General features: G+C 46.7%; 1 protein-coding gene across 6 annotated transcripts in view; it reads right to left on the bottom strand.

The window, feature by feature from the left end:
- Positions 1 to 13,890, bottom strand: part of LOC139392219 (trafficking protein particle complex subunit 9-like) — a 292,725-nt gene extending 278,835 nt beyond the window's left edge. For 2 of the 6 annotated variants that reach the window (XM_071140027.1, XM_071140031.1), the window contains exons 1-11: positions 13,819 to 13,890; positions 12,827 to 12,969; positions 12,338 to 12,436; positions 11,587 to 11,942; positions 11,202 to 11,347; positions 10,750 to 10,887; positions 9,787 to 9,813; positions 8,160 to 8,281; positions 6,782 to 6,907; positions 3,820 to 4,036; positions 47 to 190 (exon numbers count right to left, since the gene is read on the bottom strand). In XM_071140027.1, coding sequence (XP_070996128.1) covers positions 47 to 190; positions 3,820 to 4,036; positions 6,782 to 6,907; positions 8,160 to 8,281; positions 9,787 to 9,813; positions 10,750 to 10,887; positions 11,202 to 11,347; positions 11,587 to 11,942; positions 12,338 to 12,436; positions 12,827 to 12,955 — 1,504 coding nt within the window. In that variant the 5' untranslated portion in view covers positions 12,956 to 12,969; positions 13,819 to 13,890. Of the gene's footprint in view, positions 1 to 46; positions 191 to 3,819; positions 4,037 to 6,781; positions 6,908 to 8,159; positions 8,282 to 9,786; positions 9,814 to 10,749; positions 10,888 to 11,201; positions 11,348 to 11,586; positions 11,943 to 12,325; positions 12,437 to 12,826; positions 12,970 to 13,818 lie in introns of all 6 variants that reach the window. The other 4 variants (XM_071140026.1, XM_071140030.1, XM_071140032.1 and 1 more) reach the window with 3 other exon arrangements.
- Positions 13,891 to 18,797: the final 4,907 nt, after the last annotated feature.

The raw sequence follows: 18,797 nt of genomic DNA, 5'->3' as shown, positions 1-18,797 counted from the left end.
GTGTGTGAGTGTGTGTGTGTGTGTGTGTGTGTGTGTGTAGGCTGACCTTGGTCTGAGAGCAAGTCCAGCATGGTCTGGAGCAGAAAGGAGAGGTGGCGGACAGACAGGCCGGGGTTTCCCATACGACGTGATGCGTACACCAGCTCATGAAGCAGACGCACCTGTACCGCCGCCCAGCCACGGTGGGAACCTGGAGGAGAGGAGAAGATTATTTTACTGTCCCGTGTAAATTCATTTCCAACTAAAACGTGTCTTCTGCATTAACCACCCAGGCCCCTCTGTGCGACACAAACAGAGGTTGGATCAGAGGGCAGCCACACTACCGGACCTCTGCAGCTGGTTTTAGGGATTACATGCCTTGCTCGGGGGCACAACGGCATTTCGGATTTGAGAGTGAGTGGGATCCTCCAAACATTCTCACACCAGAGCGGCGTGAGATTGGGAGCTGTGCAGTGCAGTGTGGCGTTGACTTCAGGTAATTAGTGTTCTGCAGCAGAAAACACATCAGCAGACATCTTAATAACCTGCTAGCTTTACACTGGTGTTCTGGGGAGCATGGATGGGTCTCAGCGTTACGTAACATTACATTCTCCACAACCCCCACATTCCCCAGGCTATACTCAAGGCTGTCAGGGATGGTGCACTGGGGGAGTGGGGAGGGAGAGAAGGGGAAAAAAAGGCTAGAGGAGGAGGAGAGAGAGAGAAGGGGAAATAAGGCCAGCCTACTCAGAGGTTAATAAGAATCAATTGTTCCCTGAGCTATACAGTCTGCGGAGCTCATAAAATCTTGACCAAGATGCGTGTCCGTTATCAGTGTTCTCTGTACTGGGGGATTATATTATTATTAAATAAATAACCAAATGTTATTCGTTGCTACCGACTTCTGTCATCTGCAAAAATTATATTAATGCAAATCTTTTCTAAGCCATTTCCTCCTCCTCAGTGAAGCTGCAGCGCCCACTAAGCAGCCTAAATATAGCAGCATCAACCTGTCTGTAACATCATGTGAAGCTACCGCTGCTTATCTGAAGGGCACCAACACAGAGGAGAGGATAGGACACACAGTGGCCCTCTCTCGTTCTTCCTCTCGTTTACTGTCACTCTCACACCCCTCTCTTTCTGTATCAAAAGACCATGAACGCTGGAAGCTTTGTATTCACTCCTTAATTGCTAAATAAAGGTGTGCCAAAAACTCTTATTCTTGCTCTCCATCACTCCCTCCCTCTCCCTCCCTCCCTCCCTCCCTCTCTTGCCTCCTTCTCTCCCTCTCCTTCTTCCCATCCCTCCCTCCCTCTCTTGCCTCCCTCGCCTCTCCCCCTCTCTTTCTCCCCTCCCTCTCTCTCTCTCCCTCTTTCCCCCTCCCTCTCTTTCTCCCCTCCTTCCCATCCCTCCCTCCCTTGCCTCTCCCCCTCTCTTTCTCCCCTCCCTCTCTCTCTCCCCCTCTTTCCCCCTCCCTCTCTTTCTCCCCTCCCTCCCTCTCTCCCTCTCTTTCTCCCCTCCCCCTCTCTTTCTCCATTCCCCCTCTCTTTCTCCATCCCTCTTTCTCCTCTCGCTCCCCCTCCCTCTCTTTCTCTCTCCATCTCTCTCCCCCTCCCTCTCTCTTTCTCTCCCCCCCCGCCCGCCCTCCCTCTCCCCCATCCCCTCCTCTCCCCCTCCCTCTCTTTCTCTCCCCCTCCCTCTCTTTCCTCCCTCGCCTCTCCCCCTCTCTTTCTCCCCTCCCTCTCTCTCTCCCTCTTTCCCCCTCCCTCTCTTTCTCCCCTCCTTCCCATTCCTCCCTCCCTTGCCTCCCTCGCCCCCTCTCTTTCTCCCCTCCCTCTCTCTCTCCCTCTCTTTCTCCCCTCCCTCCCTCTCTCCCTCTCTTTCTCCCCTCCCCCTCTCTTTCTCCATTCCCCCTCTTTCCTCCATCCCTCTTTCTCCTCTCGCTCCCCCTCCCTCTCTTTCTCTCTCCATCTCTCTCCCCCTCCCTCTCTCTTTCTCTCCCCCTCCCTCTCTTTCCTCCCTCGCCTCTCCCCCTCTCTTTCTCCCCTCCCTCTCTCTCTCCCTCTTTCCCCCTCCCTCTCTTTCTCCCCATTCCTCCCTCCCTTGCCTCCCTCGCCCCCTCTCTCTCTCTCTCCCTCTCTTTCTCCCCTCCCTCCCTCTCTCCCTCTCTTTCTCCCCTCCCCCTCTCTTTCTCCATTCCCCCTCTTTCCTCCATCCCTCTTTCTCCTCTCGCTCCCCCTCCCTCTCTTTCTCTCTCCATCTCTCTCCCCCTCCCTCTCTCTTTCTCTCCCCCCCCGCCCGCCCTCCCTCTCCCCCATCCCCTCCCCCTCTTTCTCCCCCCCCTCCCTCCCTTTCTCCCCCCCCTCCCTCCCTTTCTCCCCCATCTCCCTCTCTCCCCCTCCCCTCCCTCTCTTTCTCCCCTCCCTCCCTCCCTCCCACCCTCCTTTTCTCTCTCCCCCTCCCTCCTTTTCTCTCCCCCTCCCTCCTTTTCTCTCTCCCCCTCCCTCCTTCTCCTACAGCTAAATGTCTTCTTCTGTGGTATTTGCAAGGCAATATTCAAGGTGTCGTGGAATCCAATTAGCATCACCATGAGAATGACACTCTGCCGCACAATCCTCACCCTGTCACACAAACACACACACGCACCACCCTGTCACACACTGCCTGCATCAAAAGGCACTGTACATTCTGGTAGGAGAATTAACAGTTCCCTGTAAGGTGATGTCTGATACTACTGTCATCCCCTTCTGTCATTTAAACATGAACAGTGCAGCAGGGATTAAAAGCATGGCAGCTAAATGCCTTTTTGTGAGTCTGTGGTCTTTGAAACAGTGTTAACTCCAAACAAAATGAGAGAGAGAAAAAGAGAAAGTCTTCTCAACCTGATAAAGAAGAGAGTACTGAAAGGGCTCCCTAGCCAATTAAAAACCAATTTGCTTGTTCATTTCTCTGCCGGCCAGCCCTGTACCAGGCCGTGTTGGAATACACTATTGAGCCCCATTTCCTCTCTGATATTAGGCCTGGCCAGCTCTCAGCTCTCTCCTCCTCCCAGCTCAATAAACTCCCCACTGATACCTCTCCTCAGGCTCAGAGGCCTGGTCGTAGTAGGAAGTCCTGCTGCCTTATGAGGAACATTTCTTTCTTTCTTTTTCTGCTTTGTCTTGTAAACAAAGTTAGGGAGGAATATATCCATAGTCAGACAGACACACACTTCACTCCCAACTACACTACAGCATAATTGTTTGACTATCTCTCACAATTGTTTTCCACAGCAGTGAAGTGGAGGTCAACAACAACGTCTCTCTCTGCCTGACAGAAACTCTTCTCAAGTGGGTGCTTGAAAGAGGATCACAGTAGAGATAGAGGACTCTGAATGTTTTCTCTGTCAGTGTTTCTTTTATGCTCCAGTCCCTCGTGGTGGAGTGGGTTGAGCAAGGTGAGGGTCAAGAGTCTGCAGTGCACAGCAGCTTATCCTAAGGACCCTGAGAAAGTTTGTGTGTGTGTATGTGTGTGTGTGTGTGTGTGTGTGTGTGTGTGTGTGTGTGTGTGTGTGGAGCAGAGGTCTGGGTCAGCGCAGGTCTCAAATCAATTGTGTGTCTTTTTGCTCAAAGTGGTGCCCAGAATACGTACTACCCCTGAGAAGAGCTCTTGAAGAGAAGATCCTTTAAATAATGCTCAGAGCAAGGTAATGTTATTCAATCTCTTGCTAAGTACTGACCTTACTGAAACAGATATCTGTGCTTGTGTGTGTGTTTTTATTGATAATATAAAGTTGTAGGGATCACTCAACAGTGTATGGGACAGTTTTGACACAGAGTTAAGGCATATCCAGTTGGGTACCTTTGCTGAAGTCTTTGGGGTCGAGGCAGAGGCTGTATCCAGGCAGAGTCTCCAGCAGCAGCTTGTAGCAGGCCCTCCAGCCAGGCTCTGGGATGGTGGGGGCCACACACTGCATGGCTGCTACCCGCTTGAAGAAGGCTGACTTACGGTGGAAACCAATCAGGTGGTAGAGCTCAGAGAGAATGCTGTAACGCTGGATCTTCTCTTCCTCAGACAGCTGAGAAAACAGAGATCATTATTTGGTTGGTTGGTTGTTGGTTAATTGGTTTGTTAAGATGTTAATTGGTTGGTTAATTGGTTTGTTAATTTGTTGATTGCTTGGTTAATTGGTTTGTTAATTAGTTAATTGCTTGGTTAATTGGTTTGTTAATTAATTAATTGCTTGGTTAATTGCTTGGTTGTTTGGTTAATTGTTTGTTTGGTTGGTTCATTAATTGGTTGGTTGTTTGGTTAATTGGTTGGTTGTTTGGTTAATTGGTTGGTTAATTGGTTTGTTAATTTGTTGATTGCTTGGTTAATTGGTTTGTTAATTAGTTAATTGCTTGGTTAATTGGTTTGTTAATTAGTTAATTGCTTGGTTAATTGTTTGTTTGGTTGGTTCATTAATTGGTTGGTTGTTTGGTTAATTGGTTGGTTGTTTGGTTAATTGGTTGGTTGATTGATTCGTTAATTGCTTAATGGTTGAATGATTGGTTAGTTGGTTAATTGGTTGGCTGGTTGATTGGTTGGTTAATTGGTTGGTTGAGTAATTGATTGGTTAATTGGTTGGTTGGTTGGTTAATGGGTTGGTTCATTGGTTGGTTGATTGGTTGGTTAATGGGTTGGTTTTTGGTTAATTGGATGGTTGATTGGTTAGTTGGTTAATTGGTTGGCTGGTTGGTTAATTGGTTGGTTGAGTAATTGATTGGTTAATTGGTTGGTTGGTTGGTTAATGGGTTGGTTAATTGGTTGGTTGATTGGTTGGTTGATGGGTTGGTTTTTGGTTAATTGGATGGTTGATTGGTTGGTTGGTTAATTGGATGGTTGGTTAATTGGTTGGTGATGGACTGATTTTATTACATTGAAAAACTATTTAAACCACACACATGGAAACACTGCATTTAAATCGAGACCACCCGTACCTAAAATGTCAGACTTACAATCAGTCATGCGTGCATACATTTTATGTTAATTAGTTAATTGCTTGGTTAATTGTTTGTTTGGTTGGTTCATTAATTGGTTGGTTGTTTGGTTAATTGGTTGGTTGTGTGTGTGACTGCCTGAATAGAGTCCCTCGCAGGATGGCCTTAGGCACCTGTCAGAGGAGCTTTCCTTTGTGTCAAGTTATGGGACTGTGTGTTGGCAGATTTGTTTTATGAGTCAAATTTTACTTTTACAGAGATTCATTTGGAAATAAGCTGCATAACTTGTTTTACTGTCAAGGATTTATAATAATAATATTTTATTACATTTAGCAGAGTTATTTTTTTAGCCCTTTTTTCTGCCCAATTTCAATCTTGTTTCATCGCTGCAACTCCCCAACGGGCTCAGAGGCAAAAGTCGGGTGATGCGTCCCACAAAACATGACCCACCAAACTGCGCTTCTTAATGAAATCCAGTGTGTCAGAGGAAACACAGTTTAACTGACAACAGAGGTCAGCCTGCAGGCGCCTGGCCTGCCACAAGGAGTCGCTAGAGCACAATGAGCCAAGTCAAGCCCACCCCCCCGGCCAAACCCTCCCCTAACCGGGACGATCCTGGGGCAATTGTGCGCCACCCTATTGGTTGGTGATACAGCCTGGGATTGAACCCAGGTCTGCTGTGACGCCTCTAGCACTGCGATGCAGTGCCTTAGACCGCTGTGCCACTCAGGAGGCCCGAGCAGAAGCATCTGCTAATAAATGTCATATATTATTATAAATCCTTGACGATAACAAAGTTATACAACTTATTTCCAAACAAATCTCTGGAAAAGTTCAATTTGATTTATAAAACAAATCTGTGGAAAGGTTATGAGAATGATCAGTCACTGCACAATGAAAAGGAGGTGGTGGCACACTGGCAGAATCGTCCAAGACACAACTAAGATTTCCCTCCAAGAGAGACAGGCCTACAGAGCAGAGCACACTGTGTGACTGCCTGAATAGAGTCCCTCGCAGGATGGCCTTAGGCACCTGTCAGAGGAGCTTTCCTTTGTGTCAAGTTATGGGACTGTGTGTTGGCAGGTGATCCTCACACAGGCAAGCAGCAGTGACAGGTGCCTGAGTACAGGACCTGGGGGTTGACAGACTATGGGACCTGGGGGTTGACAGACTCTATGGGACCTGGGGGTTGACAGACTCTATGGGACCTGGGGGTTGACAGACTCTATGGGACCTGGGGGTTGACAGACTCTATGGGACCTGGGGGTTGACAGACTCTATGGGACCTGGGGGTTGACAGCCTCTATGGGACCTGGGGGTTGACAGCCTCTATGGGACCTGGGGGTTGACAGCCTCTATGGGACCTGGGGGTTGACAGCCTCTATGGGACCTGGGGGTTGACAGCCTCTATGGGACCTGGGGGTTGACAGCCTCTATGGGACCTGGGGGTTGACAGCCTCTATGGGACCTGGGGGTTGACAGCCTCTATGGGACCTGGGGGTTGACAGCCTCTATGGGACCTGGGGGTTGACAGCCTCTATGGGACCTGGGGGTTAACAGCCTCTATGGGACCTGGGGGTTAACAGCCTCTATGGGACCTGGGTGTTGGCAGGCAGTCCCTTTGGTTTCCCATAGGGCAAGGAGTTTTTCCTGACTATATGATCTAGGTAAAACTCTGGACCCTGGTTAGACGACAACTGGGGCCCAGAGTTTTTCCTGAATATGAGATGTAAACATGGGACTTGACTAGGTAAAACTCTGGTCCCTTACAGTGTGTTTGCGACCAGTATGATGGTTCTCCCCCCCAGAGAGGTACATGTACATGTCAGGTGAGGTCTTACCTGTCCCAGGTTGATGTAGACAGCATTCTGGAGGAACTCTGAGGCCTCCATGGCCCTCTTCTGAATGGCTAGCACCCTGACTGCCTTCACACACGCCTCCAGCTCTATCACACCTGCATTCTTATACTGGGGGAGGGATGAAGGAGAGGAAGAGGGGGAGGGAGATGATAAGAACAGACACAGCCCAGGATCAGCATAAGGAAAACCTAACTAATCAATGAGTACTTTTCTGATTTCTCCCAACCTGCGTAATATTCTGAACAGATGTATTGCGTCATCGGTCTCTTTCAACTACAGACATCTGTAACAGAGGCGTGAGATTACGGATCACAGTCCATGGGGTGATACGGAACCTCTGTCGTTCATTGTTACTTTACGCCACATGACTCTTCCAGGGGAGTTCCGGGTTCCCACCTAGTAGTTATATTGAAGTAGAAACTGGACTCGATGTACAATAGTGCTGCTTAGACTCCATACACTACTCTCTCACACAACCAGCCAGCCACCCCCATCTCCTTATTAAAATTCAATTAATATCTGAATGGTCCCGTCGTGTCGAGATATAACGTAATTTCATTTGGTGTGAACTAGTTACAGGTAAAAGGGCCAAGCGAGGTCAGAGCAAAAATCCAATTATAATAGTGGCAATAACACACTGCAGAGTTTCAGAAGGTCTACTGGGATATTATGGATGTTACGCATCAGTGTTTAATCCCAATCTTTTAGGTTTGTTTGTTAGTTTTTGTTCATGCATGTGTTATAACAGTAAGTATAGTTACTAATAGACTAACAATGCAATTAACTAATGTCTAGTCTTGATGGCAATGATGCTCTACATTTTTGGGGGGGGATTTCAATTATTGGGGTAATATGGCATTTGAGATGGCCCCACACTTCCATTTGGCTAATTGTAACAGACAGTGACATCATGCTAGCTAAGCTTTCTACAGTTGACTTCAGTGCACTCAGACATATTCTCCTGTCGTCAGCATGTAGTAGTTTGTTTACAGTGTGCACACAGCCACCCTCTGCTGCAGCAGACTGCCCAACCATCACTGATACTTAGTGAGCTACTGCCCCCTGATGGATATGTTGAGAACTGCAAACTGGATAGTGGATAATGAAATACTGTCTGCAAACAGCATCGGTCTGCAAGGCGCAAACACTGAACCTTCTTGTTGAAACGTAATGCATGTAATGAAGTCTGCAGGAGCATTCATCAGTGTGTGTGTCTGTTTATTTCCTAGGATTTAGATGTAAGTACAGTGCTTTTGAAATATTCTTGTCCATTGCCTTGCCATAGCAGGAGATGGAACAAAGTAGATAGGAGCATTCAATAGTGTGTGTGAGAAAAACTATTTCTTATCTTTTCCAATACCTTTCCATAGTAGGAGATGGCCTCCTTGTATTTCTCTATGATGTCTTCAGGACCCAGGCAGTTCTTGGCCCGACCGATTTCACTGCTGGTGTCTGCACTGATCCCATTGGCTGTGAGTGCACCTGAGGGAGGAGAGAGAGAGAGGAGAAGGGAAAAATGACATTAATGACTGGGAATATTATCAATGTTATCAGACCCATCCACCACTTGGCTCTTCACATCCATGCAATATGGCCAAAGTCACAACAATCAACAATGACATACTCAGAAACTGAGTACAGCTTACCTGAGCACACACATTTAACGCAGCGTCGACAGGCGTTTCAAACACCGAGATATCAAGACAGCGCTCAATAACTGCCATGCACGGCATTCACTTTTATATGGAAATACAAAACAATCTATCTATAAATAAAAGGCCTTCGCGGGTCACTGCGCACTTTTACGTGATCAACATGTCATCATGTGCTCAGTAGTTTGGAGCGTTTCAATTGAAATAGGAGTAGTAGCTCTCATACACCTATGTGATTTGAATACAAATTTTGTATTGAGAAAACTTTGCCTAGAAACGGCGCTAGCTGGGTCCATAGCAACGGTGTCGCGGCGATGTCACTATGACACAGCGTTATATGTGGATCATAAGACTACTCAGAGATCACACACACATACTAGAAATGTATACACTCACCGTACAGTAAGTAGGTTTGAATAAAAACATTGCTAGGTGGTTCTCTTTAGCTCAGTTAGTAAAGCATGGTGCTTATAGCGCCAGGATAATGGGTTTGATTCCCGGGACCACCCATACGTAAACAATTTGGGCACACACGACTGTTAGTCGCATTGGATAAGAGTATCTGCTAAATGGAATATATTAGCTTTTTTTTTAAAAATTTTTAAGGTGTTTGAAAAATGTGCAACATGTTACATCTAGACCCAGAACTACACACTTTATACAGACCCCTTGGATTGAATGGTTTAGTAAAACCAACCCCAGTCTCTAAAAAGGTAAGATATAAGAGCTACATTTCTGCAGCATATCCTACTGATAGGTTGGCCAAAATGCCTCACACTGAACAGTTCTACATTGTAACTTGAGGCTACAGGAAGAACAGACAAATAGCTTGGACGCCCCAATCAGCAGTACTACAATACCAACATCGCCACCCTCTGGTGGATGTCTGAATTACTTTAAAATCTAAATCGGAGGTTATAGTGCTGAATAAAATGTTGTTGATTATGATTTTAAATGGTTACTCTTCATTGATTAGAAGAGGTCAATGAAGCACGAACACCCAACAACATTAACACTGACAAGAACAACAGGAATACAACCCCTGCCTTAAGAGGGGGGTGGGATATCAGTTTTGATTTACCAGTGGTGGAAACAATAAAACGTTGGAATCAAATGTAGTGCAATGGGTTGATAGCCTGGTCCCAGATCTGTTTGTGTTGTTTAGCCTTAGTTGGTAAGACAGCACAAACAGATCCGGGACCACGGTTGTGGTCACAAAAAGCATAAAACCAACAAGTAAGAGGGAAAAGAGCCACAGCAGGCAAACACAGGTAGGTGAGATGTCTAGCTAGGAGTAACGCTATGCAGGGCGGCCCTGTTAGTGTCATACCATACCTGGGTCTATGAGTACCTCCTGCGCCCCTACGGTAACACACAGAGACAGACACACAGAGAGAGAACGCAGGTTCACACAGTGCAGTAAGTTACTGAAAGCAAAGTTAGTCCCCAAACGTGACGCTTCTTAGACGGTTCCTTGTGACTTTCCCCATCGGTCCCCGCCGTAAAGTGTTCTATTTCTAACTACTTCAGTAATAAACTAAAGCAAAATATGTGTGGTTATTTAGGGGTTAAAGTAATTGACTTGTTAATAATATGAAGTAAAGACATGGGTGAATGGAAATATGATATGAAACACTGTTCAGAACAAATGGGTTAGGTTGTGGGGGCCACCGGATATCTCAGGTAATGTTGTCCAGGGCACAGAACAACAGAAGCAGCTGGGCTGAGAAAAGCATAGCAAAGCTTGTGTTGTCATAGTACTAGCCGTACTAGCTGCAATTGCATGGGCCACACGTCAGACAGCCAGGGAGATCGCTTCCTTCCAACCATCCTATAATCACAGCTCATTCAGAAACCTCCGGACATCTTCCACTGTCCCACAACACAAGTTTTCTTTAATGAGATATTACACTAAAAACACCTCCCTCCCCATAAACACCACAACCTCCACATAGTAAAATACAATCCACATTACAACCGTACCTCCAACCCCTCCTCTCCAGACAGCTCTCCTGGGGGCCCCATACCACCACACTGTTAATTTGATCAAATTCAACCCTGAGACGCGCAGAGACCCTCCCTTTCAATAATAACACCGGGTCTGTCTGTCTGTCCCCCCCGACCCAGTTCTTCCTTCTTACCCATATGGGCAACTTGGCTTGTCCAAACAAGTGAAAAAAAACATTTTTCCCTTTCACTGCTTGAATACCTCGGGCCCATCACAAATATCCCTACCGAGAAGACCACCCCCAACCTCACACACAGGGAGAGCAAGCGAGAGAGAGGAGTGCTATTTACCTGGCCGGTGTCTCTTCCCTGTGTCGGCTGCTTGGCCCTGGCCACGTGCCAGGCTGGGTTCACGTCCAGAAGCCTTCCCTGCTGTTCCTCCAGGGTAGTGGAAGATAACAGAGGCTGAACACAAGCCCTCTAACGCAGCTGGAGAACCAAGACAAAAGGGAGATGTGTCAATAAAACAGAATACCCTCCATTAGAAGTTGACTAAAGGGCATTCTGTATGTACAGTATGGCAAGGGTGATGATCCATCCTCCTGCAGAGCTACTGGGCTTGGCAGGATTTTGCTACTACCCTGTTGTAGCACCCCTGATTGCCTTCAAGGTCGTGGTGAGCCGCTGATTAGTAGAATCAGGTGTGTTATAGTAGGGTCGGCGCAAAAACCTGCAGGGTATCCATCCCTGCTTTATTGGATTTGAGAGTAGAGCAGGAGCCATGTCTTCCTCCCCAGTCTTACCCCCGAGCCACAGGAAGTCATTGACGGAGCGGAGCAGCTCCACTGCCATGTGATAGTGAACCAGGGCATCCTGCAACATGCCTGCCTGCAAACACAGGTCCCCAACGTGCTTCCTCATACGGCCCTGGCAACGCTTCTTATAGTGCCTAAGGAGGAGGAGGGAAAGAAACATCAGTCAGATGTCGTAGAGGTATCCATTTACAATACAACTTTGTACATATTACAGCAAACAAGTATCCAAGTAGGGTTTACTTCTTACATCATTTTCACAACTTTGTTAATTCCAAATTCATTGACCAGCTGAAAAACTATATAAGCAGCAAAACATGTGGATGATACCAGAGCTATAAAACCCAAATAGAGTGCAGAAGAAAAGACAACTCACCTGCTATCAGTGTCCAGCCCCACAAAGTCTTTCTTCTCAAAGGGAACACAAAGCAGTGGTATCTTATCCCCAGACTTGTCTGTGGCTCTATCCAGCCTCTTGGACTCCAGCACAATGAAGATGGACTCCACAAAGTCCTCCACCCTCTTCTCCACATCGGGACAGTCATCATAGCTAGGGTAGAAAGCCACATCCGTCCTCTGCTGCTCTGCTATCTCCCCCTGCAGCCCGAACACCAGGAGCCGTGAGTCGTACAGCGTGGCACCGAACACATCCTTCTGGCAATGGAAACGGTCCGACGTTTGGGGCCACTCTTTAGCCGAACCACAGGTCGTCACGGAGATGAGGCCCACCACCTAGATAGATAGAGATGAATAGAGATAGATAGATAGACAGATAATACTATTATTCTTAAGGGGAAATGTCATGCACAGGACAAAAAAAGACACATACCGCACAGCAGTGCTTCTCTAACCTCTCCTTGGGAACTCCCAGACGTTTCACAGTTTTGTTGTAGCCCTAAACTAGCACACCTAATTCAAGTAGTCAAGGGCTTGATGAATAATAGACAAGTTGAATCAGGTATGCTAACTCTGGAATACTTCAAATAGATGAAACGGCTGTGGGCCCAAGGAGAGGTTTGCGAAAGGCTGCTGTAAACGACACAAAAAAACAAAGTGCATTTCTGAAACCCAAATAAACATTACGAAAAGCAACAAACAGGAAGAATAATACCCACAAAGCAACAAACCTTGCGGTGTGTCTGGAAGTCTCCCCACTCGTTGTTCTCAGGGAGGTAGTGGTGACGGTAACGGATATAGAGGTTCCTCTGGGAGTCCCGGATGGACACCTTTTTTTCCCAACACCATGAAAAGGCAAAACAGAACAAAATAGGGATCATTTGACAATCAGGATCCAATGGTAAAAAAAATGACATTAAAAAACAAATAACTAAAGTGGACAGGGGTTACATATTTCAATATATAATAAGACATAGGCCGAGACTGTGTCACAAATGCCACCCTATTCCCTATATCAATCAAATGTATTCATAAAGCCCTTTTTACATCAGCAGATGTCACTAAGTGCTATACAGAAAGCCAGCCTAAAACCCCAAACAGTAAGTGATGTAGAAGCAGCATGTAGAAGCACTTAGTGCACTACTTTTGACCAGTGTGGCCCCTGCAATAGGGTGCCATTTGGGACGCCTACATAGCTAGCACACATAGTGAATGCTTACCTGGGCCACAGAGGTAATGCGTTTGTAGATCCTGAAGAACTCGTCCTCAGGGACGATGCCCACTGGTTGGACCACCACCAAGACCGTCTGATGGTCCTCAGCACACTGCATGTAATCTGGGATACTCATCTCCTTCTCATGGGCTATGAGGAGCAGTGGGAAAGGAAGAGGGAGAGAACCAAAGGAAGGGGGTAATTTAGAGACCTTAACCCAACACCTAGCGACCTCATCAAGTTGTTCGGACCTCTTGGCGTTGGGGTTTACGCTGTTGGCCTGACAGTCACTGGACCGGGATTCAAGTCCCGGTCGGGCTACAATATGATTTTATTAATGCCTCAACATCTAACGACATTTCATTCACACATTCCACAGCCAAGGTTTGAAATCACTGCCAGTTGATTCTAAAGCATTCTGACAATAATCAGGTGTGTTACTGCTTGGTTGGAGCAAAAGCAAGCAAAACCCACACAATTTCTCAACTCTCAGTATGGTGACCAAACATGTCATCATGTGAGTTATTTTAGGTATTATTTACAAGTATTGACAAGACAGCCGTTGGAATGAATTGCAAACTACATTCATCGCGAGCGTGACGTGTTGCCCATTCACAACAACACCACCCACCATGCGTGAGTGTCAATCTGGAGTATAAAGGATCTACCTAGCTAGCAACAAAGATAGAACACTGTGCTATCAGCTATAACCAACCTAGCTACTGTAGCTATCATCGTGGCTAATATACCTTTGTTACAGTAAAATACATTCAATTTCAAATATATTCAGAAATTGAATTATTTCAGCCATCAATGTTTACAGAATGGCTGCCTTACCAAGTTAGTTAGCTTGCTAGCAACACTGAGTCTCCAAAAAGCAAGCTAACATTTGTATGACGCCTGGTTGCTAAGCTAGCTGACTCTTCAGCCACAAACAGCATAATTCTTTACCAAAACATGCCAAGAATTCACATAATGTATGCGTTTCATTGATGTTACCTTGATATATATTGAACTATAATTTTTTTAACAGAGCTTCCTGAATGAACTCTTCTTCTCTAGCTTCTTCTTATATGGTATATTGGCGATTGCACAATTTAATGTGCATCCTGCCACCTACTGTCCGGGATAGAAACAGGATTCCCCAAAAACTGAACAAACTACCAAAATACTACAAAACCAACAAATAATAATAAACTAAATCTAACAACGTTTCTGTTAAAAAATTAAAACAGATCTGATCCCTACACAGGCTCAAGGGGAACCTGGGAAGGTGGGTCTTCCGGAGCCAGTACCACTTGCAAGTCTTCACAAACTTTTCTTCCACAGACACAATAATGTCACATTTCTTAGACTTTGAGACTTGTGCTGTACAATTTATAACTGTGGCAATGAACGCCACAAAATCCACCTTTTCAACACACAGGGTATATTTTGACTGGTAGAAAACATTTACTATAGACTGTGGTTCATCCACTACCATGTCTTCACTAGCATCACTTGTTTTCTCAATTCCTTTAAATCGCCACCGCATAGGAGATTAAATTGGTCGCTCTAACTTTTGCCACCTCGATCTCCTTCACCCACTCAAGGAACTGAGGATCATGATCCCCACCACAATTGCAACACCGTCGTCCTTCTACACACAGTTTTTCAGTATACTCTGTCCATCTGCACACATTTGAAACATGGCCAAATCCTTTACAATTCTTACACTGCAGTAGTTTGGGGACGAAAGCTCTTAGCGAAAGCTCCAAGCGAAAGCTCCAAGCTCTTAACGAAAGCTCCAAGCTTCAAATGCATAGGCATTTTCTCTTTATCAAAAATAACATCTTCTTTTTCTCCATTCACCCAGGGGGTCAGACGCTGGGTGAATTGCAGGGCCCACCAACCACACCAGGATTTCTCTTCAGGTATTCAACCTGAACATCCGTCGTCACCCCCGAGATGAGTCCTTTGACGGATGCTCTACTCTGATATTCAAAACACAAAACGTTTGTTGTCCGGAATCTTTTGAGGCCCCCTGCAATCTTCCTCATCTTTTCCCCACCAGACCGTTTTCCTTATTCTCTTTCAGCTACTATGGCAAAATATGAATTTAGTGCATCACTGCCCTCCTATGTCCACTACTGGTACTGTGGGCTCCCATGCTCCTAAATATTTTGCTATGCAAACTGGATTTTTGATTTGCTAGCACCATTGGCAATAGAAAAGCATTCACCCGGGGATATTACATTGAATGACAAAAATATCTTTGCAAAGTTGCTTAATGTATGTTTCGTATACATTGTATCTTCTCACCCATGAAAATGAAATTCAGTAACTCATGGAGCACAATAAAATTATACAAGTGCTTATTTTATGTTAACCGTAAAACCAATTAGTTTCTGCCGTTAGATTTCGTTGCTATTTTACAGATTGTCTAAACGGAATGAGCGTTCTATATATGTCCAAACCCTGGTCCGATTTTTGCAACTTATTTACCAATCACATCACGTTTTATGTTGTATTACCATTGTGATTGGTCTCTGAACCCATACACGACTATTTTCAAGTAAACCTTTAAGTATTCTTCGTTGTATAAAACCCAGATGAAGGTTAACAGCTGAAATGTTTGTTTACTATTAAAGTCAAATTAACTGTCCAGTGTTTCTGGATTTCAATTAAATATGACCTGTAGTTAATTACCATGTAGGGGAATAGTTTTCCTTCCCAAAAAGTTTAATTAAGTATGTTATAAAGCAAATTTTCTGTGTTTGGATGGGAACGCTTGTATCATCTCAGACAGGGGATGAAGAGCGCACAAGACTTCGCTCTGGACTTTCGAACTCTGGCCTCCAGGATGGAATGAGTGGGCCCTGATCTACCACTACAGGTGTGGTCTACATGAGGACTTGTAGGGAGCTAGCCTGCAGGGACACCACCCTTAACTTTGACCAGCTGGTGGACCTATCCATCAGGCTGGATAACCTGTTGGCCTCCTGCGGACATCCGGATCGAGGTCCGTCAGTTCCATCCCCCAGCACCTCAGATCCGACGCCGATGGAGCTAGGAGGTGCTGCTATGAGGGGGACCTGTGGCCGCAGAGGGCACACTGCTGGTCGGTGCTGGGGGGGTTCTCCAGGGAGTCGAGGCAGCAGGCAGGGCACTGGTGGATCATCCCAGGTGAGTAGTCACCCGACTCACCCAGAGCTTCCCATTTCGCACGTGTGTATATATAGAATTTCCTGAGTTTTTCCCGCATTCCCAGCATAAGGCGCTAGTAGATTCCGGTGCAGCTGGGAACTTTATTGATAGTTCATTTGCAATTAGATGAGGGATCCCTATTGTTCCTGTTGATGTGCCCTTCCCTGTACATGCCTTAGTCGTCCTTTAGGGTCGGGACTGATCAGGGAGGTCACAGCTCCACTATGTGTGATAACGCAGGGGGATCATAAGGAGAGAATTAGTCTCTTTCTGATCGATTCACCTGCGTTTCCTGTGGTGTTGGTGCGTCCCTGGTTGGCCGATCATGACCCCACTATTTTGTGGAAACAGGGTGCTATCAAGGGTTGGTCACGTCAGTGCTCAGGGAGGTGTGTAGGTGTTTCCATAGGTGTAACTACAGTGGAGAGTCCAAACCAGGTCTCCACCATGCACATCCCCCTGAATATGCCGATATGGCTCTCGCCTTCTGTAAAAAGAAGGCAACTCAATTGCCACCCCATATCGACGAGTGGATTGTGCGATAAACCTCCTGGTAGACGCAGCACTTCCCAGGAGTCACGTGTGTCCTTTGTCACAAGAGGAGACAGCGGCTATGGAAACATATGTCTCCGAATCTCTGGGACAGGGATACATTCGGCCTTCCACTTCACCTGCCTCCTCGAGTTTATTTTTTGTGAAGAAGAAGGATGGAGGTTTACGACCGTGTATTAACTATCGAGGTATAAATCAGATCACAGTGAAGTACAGTTACCTGCTGCTTCTCATAGCCAGTGTGACAGAGTCATTGCAAGGGACACGCTTCTTCACAAAATTGGATCTCAGGAGCGCTTACAACCTGGTGCGTATCCGGGAGGGGGATGAATGGAAGACGGCATTTAGTACCACCTCTGGGCATTATAAGTACCTTGTCATACCGTACGGGTTGATGAATGCTCCATCAGTCTTTCAATCCTTTGTAGACGAGATTTTCAGGGACCTGCACGGGCAGGGTGTAGTGGTGTATATAGATGACATTCTGATATACTCCACAACACGCGCCGAGCATGTGTCCCTGGTGCGCAAGGTGCTTGGTCGACTGTTGGAGCATGACCTGTATGTCAAGGCTGAGAAATGTCTGTTCTTCCAACAGTCCGTCTCCTTCCTAGGGTATTGCATTTCCACCTCGGGGGGTTGAGATGGAGAGTGACCGCATTTCAGCCGTGTGTGTGTGTAATTGGCCGACTCCAACCACGGTAAAGGGGGTGCAGCGGTTTTTAGGGTTTGCCAACTACTACCTGAGGTGTATCCAGGGCTTTGGTCAGGTAGCAGCTCCCTACCTCTTTGCTGAAGGGGGCACCGGTGCGACTGCAGTGGTCAGCTGAGGCGGACAGGGCTTTTGGTCAGCTGAGGGCTCTGTTTACCTCGGCTCCCGTGCTGGCTCATCCTGATCCCTCTTTGGCATTTACAGTAGAGGTGGACATGTCCGAGGCTGGGATAGGAGCTGTGCTGTCTCAGCGCTCGGGTACGCCACCAAAGCTCCGCCCTGTGCTTTTTTTTCGAAGAAGCTCAGCCCGGCAGAGCGAAACTATGATGTGGGTGATCGGGAGCTTTTGGCTGTTGTCAAGGCTCTGAATCATATCAAATCAAATGTATTTATATAGCCCTTCTTACATCAGCTGATATCTCAAAGTGCTGTACAGAAACCCAGCCTAAAACCACAAACATCAAGCAATGCAGGTGTAGAAGCACGGTGGCTAGAAAAAAACTCCCTAGAAAGGCAAAAACCTAGGAAGAAACCAGGCTATGAGGGGTGGCCAGTCCTCTTCTGGCTGTGCCGAGTGGAGATTATAACAGAACATGGCCAAGATGCTCAAATGTTCATAAATGACCAGCAGGGTCAAATAATAATAATCACAGTAGTTGTTGAGGGTGCAGCATGTCAGCACCTCAGGAGTAAATGTCAGTTGGCTTTTCATAGCCGATCTTTAAGAGTATCTCTACCGCTCCTGATGTCTCTAGAGAGTTGAAAACAGCAGGTCTGGGACAGGTGGACTGGGGACAGCAAGGAGTCATCATGCCAGGTAGTCCTGAGGCATGGTCCTAGGGCACACAGGTCCTCCGAGAGAGAAAAAGAAAGAGAGAAGGAGAGAAATAGAGAGAGCACACTTAAATTCACACCGGATAAGACAGGAGAAGTACTCCAGATAACAGACTGACCCTAGCCCCCCGACACAAACTACTGCAGCATAAATACTGGAGACTGAGACAGGAGGGGTCAGGAGACACTGTGGCCCCATCCGATGATACCCCCGGACAGGGCCAAACAGGAAGGATATAACCCCACCCACTTTGCCAAAGGACAGCACCCACACCACTAGAGGGATATCTTGAACCACCAATTTACCATCCTGAAACAAGGCAGAGTATAGCCCACAAAGATCTCCGCCACGGCACAACCCAAGAGGGGGCGCCAACCCAGACAGGAAGATCACATCAGTAACTCAACCCACTCAACTGATGCACCCCTCCTAGGGACGGCATGAAAGAGCACCAGTAAGCCAGTGACTCAGCCCCTGTAATAGGGTTAGGCAGAGAATCCCAGTGGAAAGAGGGGAACCGGCCAGGCAGAGACAGCAAGGGTAGTTCGTTGCTCCAGTGCCTTTCCGTTCACCTTCACACTCCTGGGCCAGACTACACTCAATCATATGACCCACTGAAGAGATGAGTCTTCAGTAAAGACTTAGAGGTTGAGACCGAGTCTGCGTCTCTCACATGGGTAGGTGGACTATTCC

This window comes from Oncorhynchus clarkii, chromosome 32 (assembly GCF_045791955.1).
Source record: "Oncorhynchus clarkii lewisi isolate Uvic-CL-2024 chromosome 32, UVic_Ocla_1.0, whole genome shotgun sequence".
Taxonomy (NCBI): Eukaryota; Metazoa; Chordata; class Actinopteri; order Salmoniformes; family Salmonidae; genus Oncorhynchus; species Oncorhynchus clarkii.
Note: the sequence above shows the minus strand (reverse complement) of the source record. Positions and strands in the feature narration are given on the sequence as shown.